The following is a 15,169-nucleotide window of genomic DNA, read 5'->3' on the forward strand; positions in this document are numbered from 1 at the left end:
TTGAATTCCTGATGTTTATTTGAGGCAAGGCGAGTATGGAGCGGTAATGAAGTAATGAAGGGAGTCAATTGGGGGCATTTATTTCTTAACTTGTACGATGTACCTCGTGATCAACTGTGGAATGGCGTTGAATAGATTGGGGACTTTATTTGAGGAACTACAGTATGTCGGCATTTGATGTGAATTCCTGTGCAAACACCAGGCACCATTTTTTTTAGACGAGCCTATTTTTTAGGTTAATGACACACCAGGCAATTAACTGTGGGATGGTGTTTAATCGAACATGTTTTGTTTTGGCATGAATTCCTGTGGAGTGTAGCATCTGAAAATGCAGAAGGGGTGAAATATTTATTAAAAAAAATTATTTTAGTTGAGGTGGTTGTGCAGTTTGTGATCAGTTGAGGCAAGGCATTGATTAAAGCTAAATAAATGTTTATTTGAGGTAAGTTGTTTCAGACAATGTATTGAAGCTCTGCATTGATTATTGGCTATTCATTAAGGTGTGGCATTTGTTTGAATGGAGAAATAGGGTATTTTTCCATATTGGGCGTAGTAGGACATCGAGTTTATAGTTTGTCTTGTAGCAGTGTCGTGCGGGAGGCAGCACTTTTATGGATTACTGGGGAATGTCTTGCAGACACGTGTGCATATGCTTGACAGACTCCATCAGAAATGTAAACAAGATGTGCTCTACTAAGTGTCCAGCACACTGCAAGCTATTTTTTTTATCATCATTTTTTTATCATCTACTTCTACTTCGGTGACTATGTGAAACAATGCATGCAGTTATGTCTATTTAACATGAAAATTTGATAAATGTCTTTTAATTAGGGCTGTCAAATGATTAACATTTGTAAGTTTTCAAATTAATCATTCATTCATTCATTTTCTACCGCTTTTTTCTCACAAGGGTCGCAGGAGTGCTGGAGCCTATCCCAGCTGTCTTCGGGCGAGAAGCGGGGTACACCCTGGACTGGTCGCCAGCCAATCACAGGGCACATATAGACAAACAACCATTCACACTCACATTCATACCTATGGACAATTTGGAGTTGCCAATTAACCTAACATGTTTTTGGAATGTGGGAGGAAACCGGAGTACCCGGAGAAAACCCATGATGGCCGAGGGTGGAATTGAACCCTGGTCTCCTAGCTGTGAGGTCTGTGCGCTAACCACTCGACCGCCGTGCCGCCTCAAATTAATCAGTCATGATTAATCACCGTGTCTGAAATATGCCAATTTTTACTTTTTTGAAAGAAAGATAAATGAGGGGGCAGGATTATATATACAATATGTATTTGTATGTATTAACTACTTTGAAACAGGTGTAAACATGGGCTGGACCAAAACTGGTTCAAGATCCCAATTAAAAGTGTTATAATACTGTATGTCAGCAATAAAGTCGTACAATTTAAAGTACAGTGACAGTTTGTTGTCTTCCTGGTTCCCCCCTCAGGAGGCTGGACCGAGTTCGCCGCGAGATGTTGACGGACTCCGTCGGCGAGACACCGGACCCTGAACCGGCCCTCCCATCGACCCCTCCCCCCTGGACTATGGACCCACCCCCATCATACGACACGGTGATGAAGATCCAAGAGCACGACGAGCAGCTTTAATGGCACCCCCAAACCCCCACCCACGGTGGATGTGTTGGACTTGGTGCCAGTGCCTTCTTCCTATCTGCGTGACTGGTGCATGTTGTGATGCAGCGATAGCTAGCAAGCTAACCGTTTTCAGTCCCGGATGCCTTTCACTGGAACCCACACTTCAGGACTCACACTTGGGATATTCTGCTGCTTTGATTTATGTGACAACATCCACCCCTTACTGTTTTTACTGTTTTCACGATAGCCTTAGCCCCTTTTACACTGGCATTTTTCCGCCAGTGTTCCTTTTTGGAGGTAATATCAGAGCCGTAACAGAGGCAGGACGGCACTTTTGTGTAACAGAATAGTGGAAAGACGGCCTTGAAAGCAATTGTCGCTTTCTGCCAGTATTTTACATGTCATGGTTTATGGTACGTTATTACATTTCACTTTTTTTTCCGGGATTCTCTGTGCAAAAGAGGAATCAAAGTGGCTTAAAGTGACAGGCGACTTCTGTCAGTGGTCGTTGTTTGACTGCTAAGAGATGAGCATTCTTTTTGTAACATTCCCTGCAAGGTTGCTATGATATGCTGTGATACAATATACAGCATGAACATGATTTGTTTTTCTCTTTTCCTCCACCAAATGAAATGAAAGCACTTTCATAACATCCAATCAGGATGCTCCATTGTCTTTCTTCCAAGTTGTATCCTTGGGTTGCTATGGTATGGTGTGATGTATTAACTAGCATTAAAGCATTTTTGTTTCTTTTTGGATTCAAAAGCCACAATGGTTGCTCCAATGTCATGTCTATTCCACTCACAGCAACTGCATGTTATCTGGGACTGCTATGATATGCTGTGATGTATTTAAGCAGCTTACACTTTTTTTGTATTTTGTCTCAACATTCACACACAATTTTTCTGTGTGTTCTATAAAGTTTGTGCACAGATCTGATTGGTGTGTTTTTTTTTTTTTTAAGAGCACTTCAAAAGGAAGCTTGCTTGAGTTTCTCCCTCAGGTGCAGCCAAGGTGACCTATCAGGTCAGGTGTTACAGCCGACCTCTCCCTGGCCTTGTCTTTGGGCTTTAATAGGCAGCAGAGTGGAACCTTAACTGCCTTTCTTTTTTAACCACCACCCTCAAGCATCAAGCCTCTGTGTGTAGCATCATGGCGGAGGGGAAGCCGTATCGCTATGGATTGATCGTGGCGGGTTGGTGCGTGGTGGCTCTGGGCCTCTTCATCATGACTCAAGAGCGACCGCATGTTTACGCCACAATGTGTGCCCTGGGCATCGGCATGGTGCTAGTGGGGACTGTATGGAGCCTCTGTCAATGTTATCCTAAGGTTGGTGGGTACGCAATGGCTAGTGTGTTGCTGTTGAGCCTGACATGACTTTGTGTGTATGTTAGGTTGTTGTAGAGCCTGAAGTTTGGGATACAATAACAGCGGAGGTGAAAGATGAGAGGTACACACACACATTGTAATTAAAGACACGAACAAACACAATTAAAACCTTAATGTGTGTGTTGCAGGGTGCCAAGTGGCCATCAGGATGAGGACCAATATGGCGACAACATCTTATGAGAGGGAAAGAAGGGAAACATTGTCACTAATTGTTTAATGTAAATAATTCATGTCTTATTATTAAACCATAAACAACTATGTTTTATTGATTATGGATTTAAATAGTTACTAATAATTATAACTTATTACTGTATTTTTGTATTGTTGAAATTATTCATTATACATACACACACACACACACATATATATATATATACATATACACATACATACATATATATATATTTATATTTATATATACACATACATATATTTATATTTATATATACACCCGACTATCATGTTTTGGCAACTGTACCTAATGTTATGCCCAGTGGTAGAGTACATGACATGTTCTGAACATGAAGATATTGTATTGCTTTTTATACCATTTCATATTAATACAATATTTAGAGTTTAGTTTTTTTTTACTATGTTCTAAAGCAATCAAATAAATCTTTAAAAAATAAATAAATATGGAAAGTTGGAACTAGATCCATGCAAATGTTTTTCAGTTTTCAAATGAATAATTTAAAGTTTTGAAGTAAAATATGAGAAGGTGAGTGAGAGCGCTATACCAACTATTTTTTTCTGATATCCAAATACCAAAAAAACAACAACAAACCATTTGCGGGATGTGGCTTATGGAACATTCTAAAAAATATAGTTGAAGAACGACAACTAAAAACAACAGGAAAATTTGAAAAAAGGGTCCATAATTTTACAAGAATGAAGTCAAAATATTGAGAGAAACAAGTTGTCAGAGAAAAAAATATTGTGGAAATAAATTCCTAATTCCCAGCCCAGGAAAAGAATTACAAGAAGAAAGTTAGAATTGGGGAAAAATGTAAACAAAGAAATTTGAAAAAAAGAGGTGTGAGAATAAACTTAATATATTAGGAGATAAAAAAAAAAGTAGCAATTTTACAAAAATAAACTTCAAAAATCTGCTGTGGCGGCTCCTTAATCAGCAAAAAGCTAAAAGAAACAAACAAACTTGGAAAATTATTCAATACATTGAAAGTAGCAATATTATGAGAAAATCTTTTGGAAATTTAGGTTGGGGAAAATTTCTAATATTCATTCATTTTCTACCGCTTATCCTCACGAAGGTCGCGGGCGGTGCTGGAGCCTATCCCAGCTGTCTTCGGGCGAGAGGCGGGGTACACTCTGGACTGGCCGCCAGCCAATCACAGGGCACATATAGACAAACAACCATTCACACTCACATTCATACCTATGGACAATTTGGAGTTGCCAATTAACCTGTTTAACAATTTAAACAATTAACATGTTATTGGAATGTGGGAGGACACCGGAGTCCCCGAAGAGAACCCACGCATGCATGGGGAGAACATGCAAACTCCACACAGAGATGACCGAGGGTGGACTTGAACTCGCTGTTAGGTCTGCATGCTAAAAAAATGAGCAAAGACCAAAGTTAGTATAGTAAGTTCGTGTAGTAATGATACATCTTTTCACCTATTTTACAAAGCTGAGACGCAGTTTTTTCTTAAAAGATATACAACTTCTTTGCAAATTTTCAAAGTGGACCCCACAACCTTTCATTTTCCAGTATGTGGCCCTCAGTGTAAAATGTTTGGACAGCCTTGCTATCAAGAAATGTATTATAAAGTCTGACACCTCAATACACCGACAATAAAAGGCAGTGTTTACAAAAAGTTGTGCATTCCAGTTTATTTGATATCAAATCTTCCCATAATCAAACTGTCTGTTGTACAAATTAAAAGTGGACTTTTTTTTTTTTTTAAACATGCGTTACAGAAAAAAAGAAAACCTGTGATGGCAAAAGACTGACAGTAAAACCTGCAAGACCCCCCCACCCCCGATCCTTACCATACCTACCCTCCCCACATAAAAAACATCTTTTTTTCCCATTTGTGTGTTTTTTTTTTATAATTTTTACATGGTGACTGAGGAGGAGAGGTTTGAATGAAAAGTAGCCACACCCACTTGAGAACATGTGACAGGAAGTACTCGGACACTGCAGAAAAAAAAACCAGCAAGGAGGGGCATCTTGTTTTTCTTTTTTTTTTTTATATCACCCTCTTTCACAGAAGACAGCATCTGAGTGTATGTGTCTCTCACAAGAAAAGCTTCCTAGGTCCTTGTGTTTTGTAAACATTGACCTGTTAAAGCTAACATGCTAACACACACACACTCACTACTGCAACAGGGGAGGTTGTCGCTGTGGGAGTTATCGGGAGGGTAAGGCACTTGGGAACTCCCGATAACTGGGCTACAATGTTAACGCCCTAGCTACATCTGTCTTACTCTGTGTGTGTGTGTGTGTAAGATGGCAAACAAAAAGGCAAAGTAAAAGCAAGCACTGGCGCAGGTGTGTGTGGATTTTATTTCTATTTTGCAATCATAGTGTGTCTTGTGTGTGTGTGTGTGTGTGACCTTGGCACCTACAAATAAAACCCTCCCCTCTTCTTGCATAAGGCTTGATGCACTCCGGTCCAAGATGGCAGAGGCAGTGGCGGCAGCAAATAAAAAGCGTAAAAAGAAGCGAGTAAAACATGGAGCAGGGCTTCTGTGTGGCACTGAGAGATGAGTAGTTGTGTTAAAAAGCAACAAAGGCGGCGCGGAGGCTCTAGAGGAAGCGCAATGTGAACAAAAAGACTGACCCGGACTATAAAGTGCAAACTCCCAAGTGCTCGAGTGTGTGAGAAGGTAAGGGTGTGTGTGTCTGTGTTCACGTCGAGGTTCCGCTAGAGAAGCAAAGCTGAATTAAAATATTATCTTACATGTATGCTCTTTACAATGTGTCCTCAGGTTGACTAGTGTGTTCGTATGTGACAGACAATAACCAATACAATGGTAAAAAGCAAAGGCCCCGCCCCCCTCGCCGTCACCTGATAGCTAAAAAAGATGAAGTGAGGAAGTTTCTGCACTTCCTCATTTGAATCCAAAGCGCTTTTATTTATTCATCATCTCCATCATGGCTCCTCTCGGAAGTGGAAGTAATTCATGATTTTTTTTTTCAACTCCTTTGTTGTCTGAGTCTAGTGTTCCCATTGGCTCGTTCCAAACAAAACCGGACCAATCAAAGCGCAGCCCTTTCTGTTTTGGACATTTTGGTTTGGGCTACTTGAAGCTCCACCTCCTCATCTTGCCTCCAGAGGGCTCAGTCAGGACGCTCCGAGGAGAACTCTTAAGGGTCCACATCCTCAAGGTCGCTCTTGGAGTCGCCAAGCATCATGGGAGACTCAGAGCCCTGGCAGGGAGGACAGTGTAGTCAACTTGTGTTGAGACAAAACACTTACACCGTTTTTCTCCCCCCAAAAATCTAATTTGACTTTTCTTGGGTGGGAATCCTTTAGATTAAAATTGTCTTTTCGTAAATTTACAATTTAAATTTAGTCCTAATATCACCACTGATAACACGAGCACTGTTGTTAATGGGGACCTATTATGCTAATTTTCTTCTTATTATTATTATTATTATGTTTTTTTTATTATGCTCATTTTCAGCGTTTTGTATTGAGTTGTGGACTCCTGTAGCGGAGCTACACACAATAACCTGCACAGAGAGGTTTCTAGATTGTCCAGATTTTGCACCTATTCTAGCTGTATTTCCTTAGATTTCCTGCTTCCGACCCCAACGGTCTGTTTAATTTACTCCACCCCAGGCCACACCCACTCCGCTGTGATTGGTCAGATTCGCAAGCACTACCGAGGACCTCCAGAACGCAGCTCTGCGCTGACCGAGTGTAGGCAATCTACAGCCCAAATAAGGAAGTCCGGATCACATTGACATCAGTGGACGTCGGTGTTAGAAATAACTTAAACAAAAAACTAAGCCATCCAAAACGTCTTTCAGGACTCACTTCCAAATGTCATTATCTGATTATTTGGCATCATTTAACACCAAAATACAACATTCTAACATCTTTTAAACAAAAAGCTAAAGAAACAATCAATTTGATAATCCGGAGGTGTTTAATCATGTTATCCCTTCTTTGCATGACATTTGTGTTGGAACATTTAGCTGCTGCTTCTTCATTGGTGCTCGCCGGCTTCTGCTTCAATGACATCCGTGGCCATTTGTAAAGGGAGCATCAAAACTGGGGATTGAAATTTTAAAAAATGTGGACGATCCCAGGATAATCGCAAAGTTAGTCCCGGTTCCCATCGAGACTCGATCCCCAACCCTTGTCATAATATTGGTGTAAGACCACCACTTTTGTTGTAAGTTTACAACTTTTTCGCAGGTCTTCTAGTACTAGCTAGCTAGCTCATGCTACCTGTTTTTCTATCTTTAGAGTGCACACAATAGAGAAAGAGATGTGTGTTCATGTTTCACATAATGATTGTGAATGATGGGCAAAATTACAAATAAAGTGCAGTTTTACTTTAAGTTGTTGTCTTCTTGTCAAAATGATGACTTTATTGTACAAGTACAATTGTTTTTTTTCCCCCAAATGTGTTTGTAAAAAAGTGCCAGTGTGTGGAACATGATGCTACAGTGCGTCCTAGTGTTGCGTGGCGTGTTACCTGTCGCAGGCTGCGGTCAGCGTTCTCGTTGGCGGGGCTTCCGTCTGAGCCGTTACTGCTGCCTGACTGCTCCTTCTCGTTCAACAAGGCTGTGGCGTAGGCCAGCGTGTCCTTCACACACAAACAGGTTTGTATTGTAACAGGGGAAGGACAAAAAATGTATACGGTGGTGAACATTATGCACATCTAAGATTTGCAGCACTTCAATGCTTTCAAACATGAATATTTGACGTAAATTTCATCAAAGCATGTGCACCTGCGCTGAAATAGTGCGCTGGAAGCTCTTATTGGTTGACGTCTCATTGGACACATTACTCTGTGGAGTCCAGTAATGTTCTGTCATCTGAAGGCCCAAGATAGAAACACAGTCAGCAAGCAGGATAGATCTATACCGTTTTAAAGACACTTCATCAATCTTGCCTTCTTCTGGAGCCACTGCACCGCCCAACTCCAATGACCTGACAGGTCCTTGAAGTAATCCTTGGCAGGAAGACACCTGAAGGGACAAAGGTTTTGTCTTTTTTTGTACTTAAAGAGCAGGAAGTGGATAGTTGTTGCTGCTACTTACTTTTGGGCCAGCGTGACCAGGAACTTGACGCACTGGTAGCACCGTCTGCTGTCCACGTTGTTGCTCTGGTGCATCAACGCTGAAGAGGAAAAAAAGGTGGTTTTCAAGGTCATATTTGAGCAATTTACAGTGGTGGTGAATGACTAATTTACTCAAATATATACATAACCCGCACCAATCAAAAATTTGGAAACATCATGCTATACAAAGAATGACCAATTTGACCGGGTCATGAAATGAATATTAATTAAATTCATTTAAAAAACTACACTTGTCAAATGATTAAAAATTCTAATCAGATTAATCAAAGATTTTTAACTAACAATCATGATTCTTAAATCATGATTTAACAATCATGTCTGAAATATGCCCATTTTAACTGTATTTAATGAATAGAAAGATAAATGATATATATTTTGTGTTAAAAAAATTACATACAAAATTAAATACAAAATTAATTATTAATATTAATTAATTTATAAACGTAAGCTTACTTTGTCTCGGTTATTTCCTGTTTCCAGTGCAAACTCTCAATTTCTTTAAGCATGGCATAGTGTCAAATTTAGATTTTCTTACTGTAAAAATGTCTAAGATGCAACAAACCCTTCCATTGTCTGAATGCTCAGATAAAATATATCATTGAAAAACTCATGAACTGAATTGAATTCAACAAACAGCAAAACAAAATGTAGAGAAATTTGAAATGCAAGATGCGCTTTCTCGCATTAGTTGCCCACTTGATGTCAGTGTTGACTTACCTTTCCCCCTTCTCCCTGCAACCAAACAGCATTTGATCAATACGTTTTTTCTCACCACCAGTAAGTAGGTGGTGTCATGCCTCTTTACTTTCGCTTTCACTTTTCGCTCTCTGTTACAATAAACCTTCCAAAAAATCCCAGCTCTGTTCATATCTCTGCAAGTAGGTAAACTTACAAAAATCAGTAGGATCAAATACCTATTTTTCCACTGTAGCTTAAGAGTGACTTACCCAGTAAACCTTTATCTGATTCAAAGGCGTATTTGAGTCTCTGGGACTGTAGAGGGTCCTCCACCACCTGAAGTAGATTCATTAACACTAATTAGCACAGCCAATCAGAGATAAGTGTGTACATTAAGGCTGCCTGATGATTCACCAGAAGCTCCTGCAGCATCTGAAAGACGTTTTTCAACTCGTGAGGCGGAGCCGTCTCCAATTGCGTCTACAAAAGACACAAATCAAGGGTTTAAACCTGAGACAAACACTCAAGAGCATTTTTATGTGGTCCCCAGTGGTCACCTTGAGGAGCTGCAGCACTCCCAGGGAGAATGGCTCATTGCAGTAGGAACAGTAGGTCACCATGCCAATGAGTGGGGTCAAAGGGCCAGACAACTCTCGCATGGCGAACATCACCTGGCGAATGCCACAGAAAATGAGAAGGAAATGTTGAAGGATGGATTGTGAGGCCATCGTTACACAAACATGGCTATTTTTAAGCTATTTTTTAACCTATTCTGCCAACATTGTCCCATTTACATAACTTGACCTGCATATTAACCAAGGCACAGCTACATTGTTATGGTAGGAGATAACACCGAAGAACTACTTTTCTGGCAAAGTGGCACAGCACCTCCCTCGCCCGAAGAGTGTTGATAGATGTAGCCAGCTCGATAGTCGGCCTCCCAGTGAGAGCGGACAGTGGAAGTGACTGTTTCATTAAGGTTTTATTATGTCAATTATTTTGCACTAGTGCTACATACCAACACTATGAGAATGGCCCCTATAGTTGGTGTGCCGAGCATCAAGCAACATTATCTGGCTGGGATGAGTAAAAGTAAAAGGTAGTAGTCGTCACTGGCTCACACAAAGTCTTGATCGCAAAAACTCTCTCTATGTTGCTGCAGGCTCTGTGAAATCGGAAGCTTTAAATGATCAAAAAAGGTATTACACGCCATCATATATCTGTTACAACATGGCCCCAGAATGTATATAAAATGCATGTATTTTAATAGAGGGCTCTATAGGCGGACTAAATGAACCCCATGTGCATTGTTAGCTGCTTCATGCTACCAGTTTTTCTCTATTTGATATGCACAGAAGAGAGAAAGATGTGTGCTCATCTGTCACATAAGGATTGTGGATGCTGTGCAACAGTACAATGCAACTTTTCTTTAAGTTGATGTCGACATACAGTATATGGTCGACTGCTTATGTGGACATAACATGTTTCATGTGAATGTTTCATAAAATCTTAAAAAGTCATAAGGTGCATTACCTCGAGAAGGTAGGGTTGTCCTTCAGGTGTGAAGACGGAGGCCAGGATGTCTGGGTGGAGGGGCAGGAGTGCCGTGGAGGATGGGATGCTGCTGACACGGAGGTTAAACCCTTCTGGAGCTAGGCCGAAAGGAGAAGGACACGGGACAGAATGAGCTGGACTGAAACCCACATGCAGAAATAGCCTGATGGTGAGTGTTTTTCACCGTGTGTCCGCTGGGAGTCGACGTCTGAATGCAGAGTGATGAACGCCAGCGTGCTGTGAAGGTGGAGGAACTCTCGAGCCTGGGCTGGACTCCATCGTCGGTTCTGCACAGACAAGGAGGATACCATGAATATTCAATTTGGTACAGCCTGATCTGGTTATGTTTCCACTGCATGGTGTGGAGAAAGAAAACTAGGTAGGGGACAGTACTGCTTCTGAGGCAGGTTTACCTGGTTGTTTTGTCGATTGGGTCCCAAAAGGAACAGAAGCATCCGGCGATAGGCTGAGTGTTTCAACAACAGCTGACAAGCTTCACAACCCTACAGATAAACACATAATTTTCGTCATTTACACAGAGAATATTAAGGCTAAAAGGAATGCCTCTTAACCTGCATTACCTTCTGAGAAAAGCTACTGAAGAGGCTGAAGTACTGCGCACAGTTCTTCACGTTTTCAGGAACGTCTTTGTCCAGCAAGGAAAGTAGGGCATCAGTCAAACTGTCCAGACCAGGGTCAGCAAAGTGAAGCGCGCTCTCAAGGGTCTTCTCCAAGATAGAGGCTACCACCACCCTCACCTCCCTCATGCAACACTCCAGCAAACAAACTCTAAGAAGTAGGGAGGAAGGCAGAAGATTAAATAGTTATAATTAGTTGTGGTGTGGCTCTTGACTAAGTCCCAAAGTGCAAAAACAGCAAAGCGGTGCAAAATATTTACAATGACAAAGAGAAAACAATTTGTGTGAGCATGAAAAAAAGCATTCCAAAAATGAGTACTGCAATAACTGTTGAATGTTCCAAAAAAGGCACTTCATCAATTCAAAAGACACCAACCATGTTACTTGCTGTGGAACTGGAGCAAGACTGACTACCTGCCTGAAAAGCGTCAATAACGCTATTGGTTGTCAATAGTTTCTTTAATATGAAAAATACTTGTTTAACAAAAGAACAGGCATAATGGGTCAAATACACTCATAACTAAAATAAAAACAAACAATAATACAACATTATTTAGTCTGTTGTGAAATGCACCAACCAGACACAAAAAATTTTCGAATTTTAACACCCCAGGGTGTTGGTGCTGTAAAAGCACCTCCAGTATTCTCTAGCTGTTCCACTGGTTACACTGCAAATATTGTTCAGTGACTACACAAGCTAACGGGGTGATGTTCCTACCGCTGCTGAAATAGGCAAACACACAAAATACTACTAGAAACAAGAATCAGTGTACTGTAGTTCCCACCTGGTTATCTCCCGTCCCTCCGGGCCAACCAGGTACTGAACCATCCACTGGCAGGCTGCACTACTCTTTGAAAGCAACACCTCCACTGTAGCCATCCATTCCTCTGTGTCCACACTGTATGTTTAAAGATCAGAAATGAACACACAATGTTGACATTAATGTTAATTCACTGATATCCGAGTAGGTGTGTTCAGACCGGAGCTTCTTTTTGGTGTGCAGGTAGGTGTGTAGAAGGAAATGGACAGCCAGCTGCAAACTTTCTTTGGCCATAGCCTGGTAGTCTGGATGCTTCAGTTTGGTCTAAAACAAACAAACATGATTACAATACAGTTTACAGTGTATACAGTATTTCCACAAATAGCAGAGGCCTCCGTTCTAATAGACATTACGTCAATTAACTCAATGGGTCTACTTAGAAAATAAAAAGAGAAAAAAGGTATTGGCAGCATAAAACCTGGAACGTTGGAACATCCCTAGTAATTTTACTTACATTCGTATTACTATTATTATCATCATTTTTATCATCTAATATTAGCATTAGATTCCCCCCCAATAAATGCCTTACACTCTGATTAGATGCCTGGTGCTTTCTGGAGTTGAGAAAATTATGTGACAAAATATGGTATTTAGCGGTATTTGTATAGTGTATATGTACTGTATGTATATGGTATTTCATTAAATTAAATCCAGTGTTTCTTCCTTAATTGCAATTATGACCATCGGTATTCATGTGTCGAAGACAAACAAGTGCAGGTAGGTCTGGGTAAATTCAAGTTACAGTATAGCAATATATGGGTTTAATAGGCGTGTTGTACACAGGGAATAAGACATACTGCGTTGACAGAGGCCAGCGAGAGCGTGAAGTTGAAGTAGTCGCTGTTGTAGACGTCTCTGTTTCTCATGAACTTGAGGTTCTCATCTCTCACCATCTACACGGAAGGCAAAACGAGAGGTTAAGTTGGTGTCGTAGCCTCGTCACCTAAAAAACATCCTGTTGAGATCTTGATGTTGCATCACCTGGTAGATACTGGCGGGCATCTTTTCCACAAACAAGCCCTTCTTCTCGCCTTTGCGGACCAGGCGTGTGAGCAATGTGAGGCGGTCGTTGTTGGCCCTGGGGGGGCGAGGAGACGACTGGGGCGAAATGTCAGGGGAAGAGGGGGCGGACCTAAAAATGTAGATAATACTGTTAAATGCAATGACATTTTGGAATTTACAGATCAATACAATCAGTTGGGTTCACTCACAGTGTGAGGTCCTCTGCCTCCTGCCTCATGATGCTAACTCTGCTTTTTTTCGGCAGGACTGGAGAGTTTTGGTCACTGATCTTTTGATAAAACAACATGTAGGCGTTCCAGTATCGCCTCCTCACATCAGGGTAAGGGTTGGCTGCACAAAAACACCGTACACACAAATCAAGGCTTTGCAGTACGTGGATTGTGGCGTTCACCTTAAGGAGCATGTGTGTACTGCTCACACTGGTCGTAAACTTTGGGTCGGTACTCTCCCCCAAAGCACTCGTACTCCAGAGATTCGTCGTTCATGTCAAACTCCTCCACCACATTGTCGTTGAACTTGTACCAACGTCCACGTGAGCTGCCTCTACAGGGTGAGAGAGGGAATAGGAACTAGGAATGATCGCAGAAGCCATTTTGATATTTACTGTATACATAAGAAGTTAAATATATTTTGTGTAATAGTTACAAAACAAAGAGTGTTATTATCATTATTGTGATGCAAAGACTGCAATGTCAGCATTTTGTCCAACCCAAAGAGAATCAATGTTCCACAGTACAAATGCTAAAAACTAACCCAACGTAAACATGCAAACAAGTTAGGTATTAAACAGCTTGCATCTAACCTTTATAGCTGACAAAGCGAAGTACTATTACTGTATTAGTGTTATTCGGCTCAAACGTTTCAACCTTTTCTTGCCTCTTTCTTCTGTTCCATTTTTGGTGTTTTCTTGTTTCACTATACTTTTTAGAATGTACCACAAACCATTAAATTAACTTCAGCTGCACTTTGGACACACGTGGTGTATATGAAAAGATACAGGAATTGTGGTTTCTCTTACCGTCTATCTTTAATAAAGGAGTAGTAGTGGCCAGCGTGCGCCTGACCGCTATGGACCACAACGCCCACCAGTTCGTAGTTCTCAGAAATTGTGACTTTTTTCCTGGGTGACCCTCCTGAGCCACCGTCACCTCGCCCCTCGCCACCATCTCCACTACAGTCTTGACGCGCCATCCCAGACACGGTGTATGGCTCCATGTTCAGCACCCAAGGGAACTGCGGGCCACCAAGCGTCAAGCATGAATTACTTTTAAGCTGCTACTGTTTGTCTGATCCAGTGAAAGAGACTCTAAGATTACACATACCCGAATTTGTTCGTCGTATTTGATGGAGCGTCCACTTTCCCAGTCGAAGCCGAAGCGCATGAGGTGGATGCAGAGAACATTTGGCAGGGATTTGATGCATGTCCTTTTCACAGTAGTCCTCTGTGTATGAGAAACAACTGTAAGCAACCCATCCCAAATTGCAGGCACATTGCACAAGGGGTGTTTGCTGACCTTTTCCTTGCATTTCTCACAGTAGTAGGCGTTGCTGCCCTCCAGCACTTCCCCTCTGACAAACTGGTCCAATGAGATCTCCAAACTCTGGCAGGATGTCACGCCAAGGTTCAGTGCCATGAAGGTCTCTTCACGCTCGTACCTATGTAAATAGGTAAAAAACGTGCAATGCATAAATGCGCACACCAGGCTCCAACTTGTTAAATAGACCATGTACAATGGAAGCCATTTGTGTTCTCAAATTGACATTGACATAAGAGGGTTGTAACCGAAAGTGAAAGTTGCCACTGCTTACACATTTACTTGTGACTTTGGCCAGAGAACATAAGAATGGGCAATAATACAATATTTTTAACCTGCTACGTCAATCAACTCACCGGTGAGGACAGTCTTTACAGATCTTCTGGTCGGAAAAGATTCCCTGAAATGTGTTCTTGAAGATCTGCTCTCGGCCCATTTTCTGAAAGAAAGAAACAGCATATAAATTACATCATCATAATTCAAACATAATGCACATTTGGCTTCTGTAATTGTAAGAATACCTTAAGATGTTCATCAAGCTGGTCCACCAGGCTGGTGAAGAACTCATAGGCATCTTGCTGCTCTCGTACGTATAACTCTTTGTTCCACATCTTGAAGATCTAAAACAAAAGAAGTC

The 15,169-nt window shown here is 41.2% G+C and overlaps 1 protein-coding gene across 2 annotated transcripts in view; it reads right to left on the reverse strand.

Annotated features, from left to right (window-relative positions):
• Window positions 1-5,929: 5,929 nt before the first annotated feature.
• The window catches only part of usp24 (ubiquitin specific peptidase 24), a 33,721-nt gene continuing 24,481 nt past the window's right edge, over window positions 5,930-15,169 (reverse strand). For both annotated transcript variants that reach the window (XM_058074452.1, XM_058074451.1), the window contains 23 exons: window positions 15,054-15,152; window positions 14,889-14,971; window positions 14,512-14,653; window positions 14,320-14,439; window positions 14,016-14,230; window positions 13,416-13,540; window positions 13,186-13,327; window positions 12,956-13,106; window positions 12,772-12,867; window positions 12,135-12,238; window positions 11,939-12,052; window positions 11,097-11,304; window positions 10,929-11,018; window positions 10,700-10,802; window positions 10,495-10,613; window positions 9,519-9,632; window positions 9,376-9,441; window positions 9,231-9,297; window positions 8,243-8,321; window positions 8,095-8,170; window positions 7,931-8,017; window positions 7,675-7,785; window positions 5,930-6,394 (listed from right to left, as the gene is read on the reverse strand). In XM_058074452.1, coding sequence (XP_057930435.1) covers window positions 6,332-6,394; window positions 7,675-7,785; window positions 7,931-8,017; window positions 8,095-8,170; window positions 8,243-8,321; window positions 9,231-9,297; window positions 9,376-9,441; window positions 9,519-9,632; window positions 10,495-10,613; window positions 10,700-10,802; window positions 10,929-11,018; window positions 11,097-11,304; window positions 11,939-12,052; window positions 12,135-12,238; window positions 12,772-12,867; window positions 12,956-13,106; window positions 13,186-13,327; window positions 13,416-13,540; window positions 14,016-14,230; window positions 14,320-14,439; window positions 14,512-14,653; window positions 14,889-14,971; window positions 15,054-15,152 — 2,574 coding nt within the window. In that variant the 3' untranslated portion in view covers window positions 5,930-6,331. The remainder of the gene's footprint in view (window positions 6,395-7,674; window positions 7,786-7,930; window positions 8,018-8,094; window positions 8,171-8,242; window positions 8,322-9,230; window positions 9,298-9,375; window positions 9,442-9,518; window positions 9,633-10,494; window positions 10,614-10,699; window positions 10,803-10,928; window positions 11,019-11,096; window positions 11,305-11,938; window positions 12,053-12,134; window positions 12,239-12,771; window positions 12,868-12,955; window positions 13,107-13,185; window positions 13,328-13,415; window positions 13,541-14,015; window positions 14,231-14,319; window positions 14,440-14,511; window positions 14,654-14,888; window positions 14,972-15,053; window positions 15,153-15,169) is intronic.

Source organism: Doryrhamphus excisus, chromosome 5 (genome assembly GCF_030265055.1).
Source record: "Doryrhamphus excisus isolate RoL2022-K1 chromosome 5, RoL_Dexc_1.0, whole genome shotgun sequence".
Taxonomy (NCBI): domain Eukaryota; kingdom Metazoa; phylum Chordata; class Actinopteri; order Syngnathiformes; family Syngnathidae; genus Doryrhamphus; species Doryrhamphus excisus.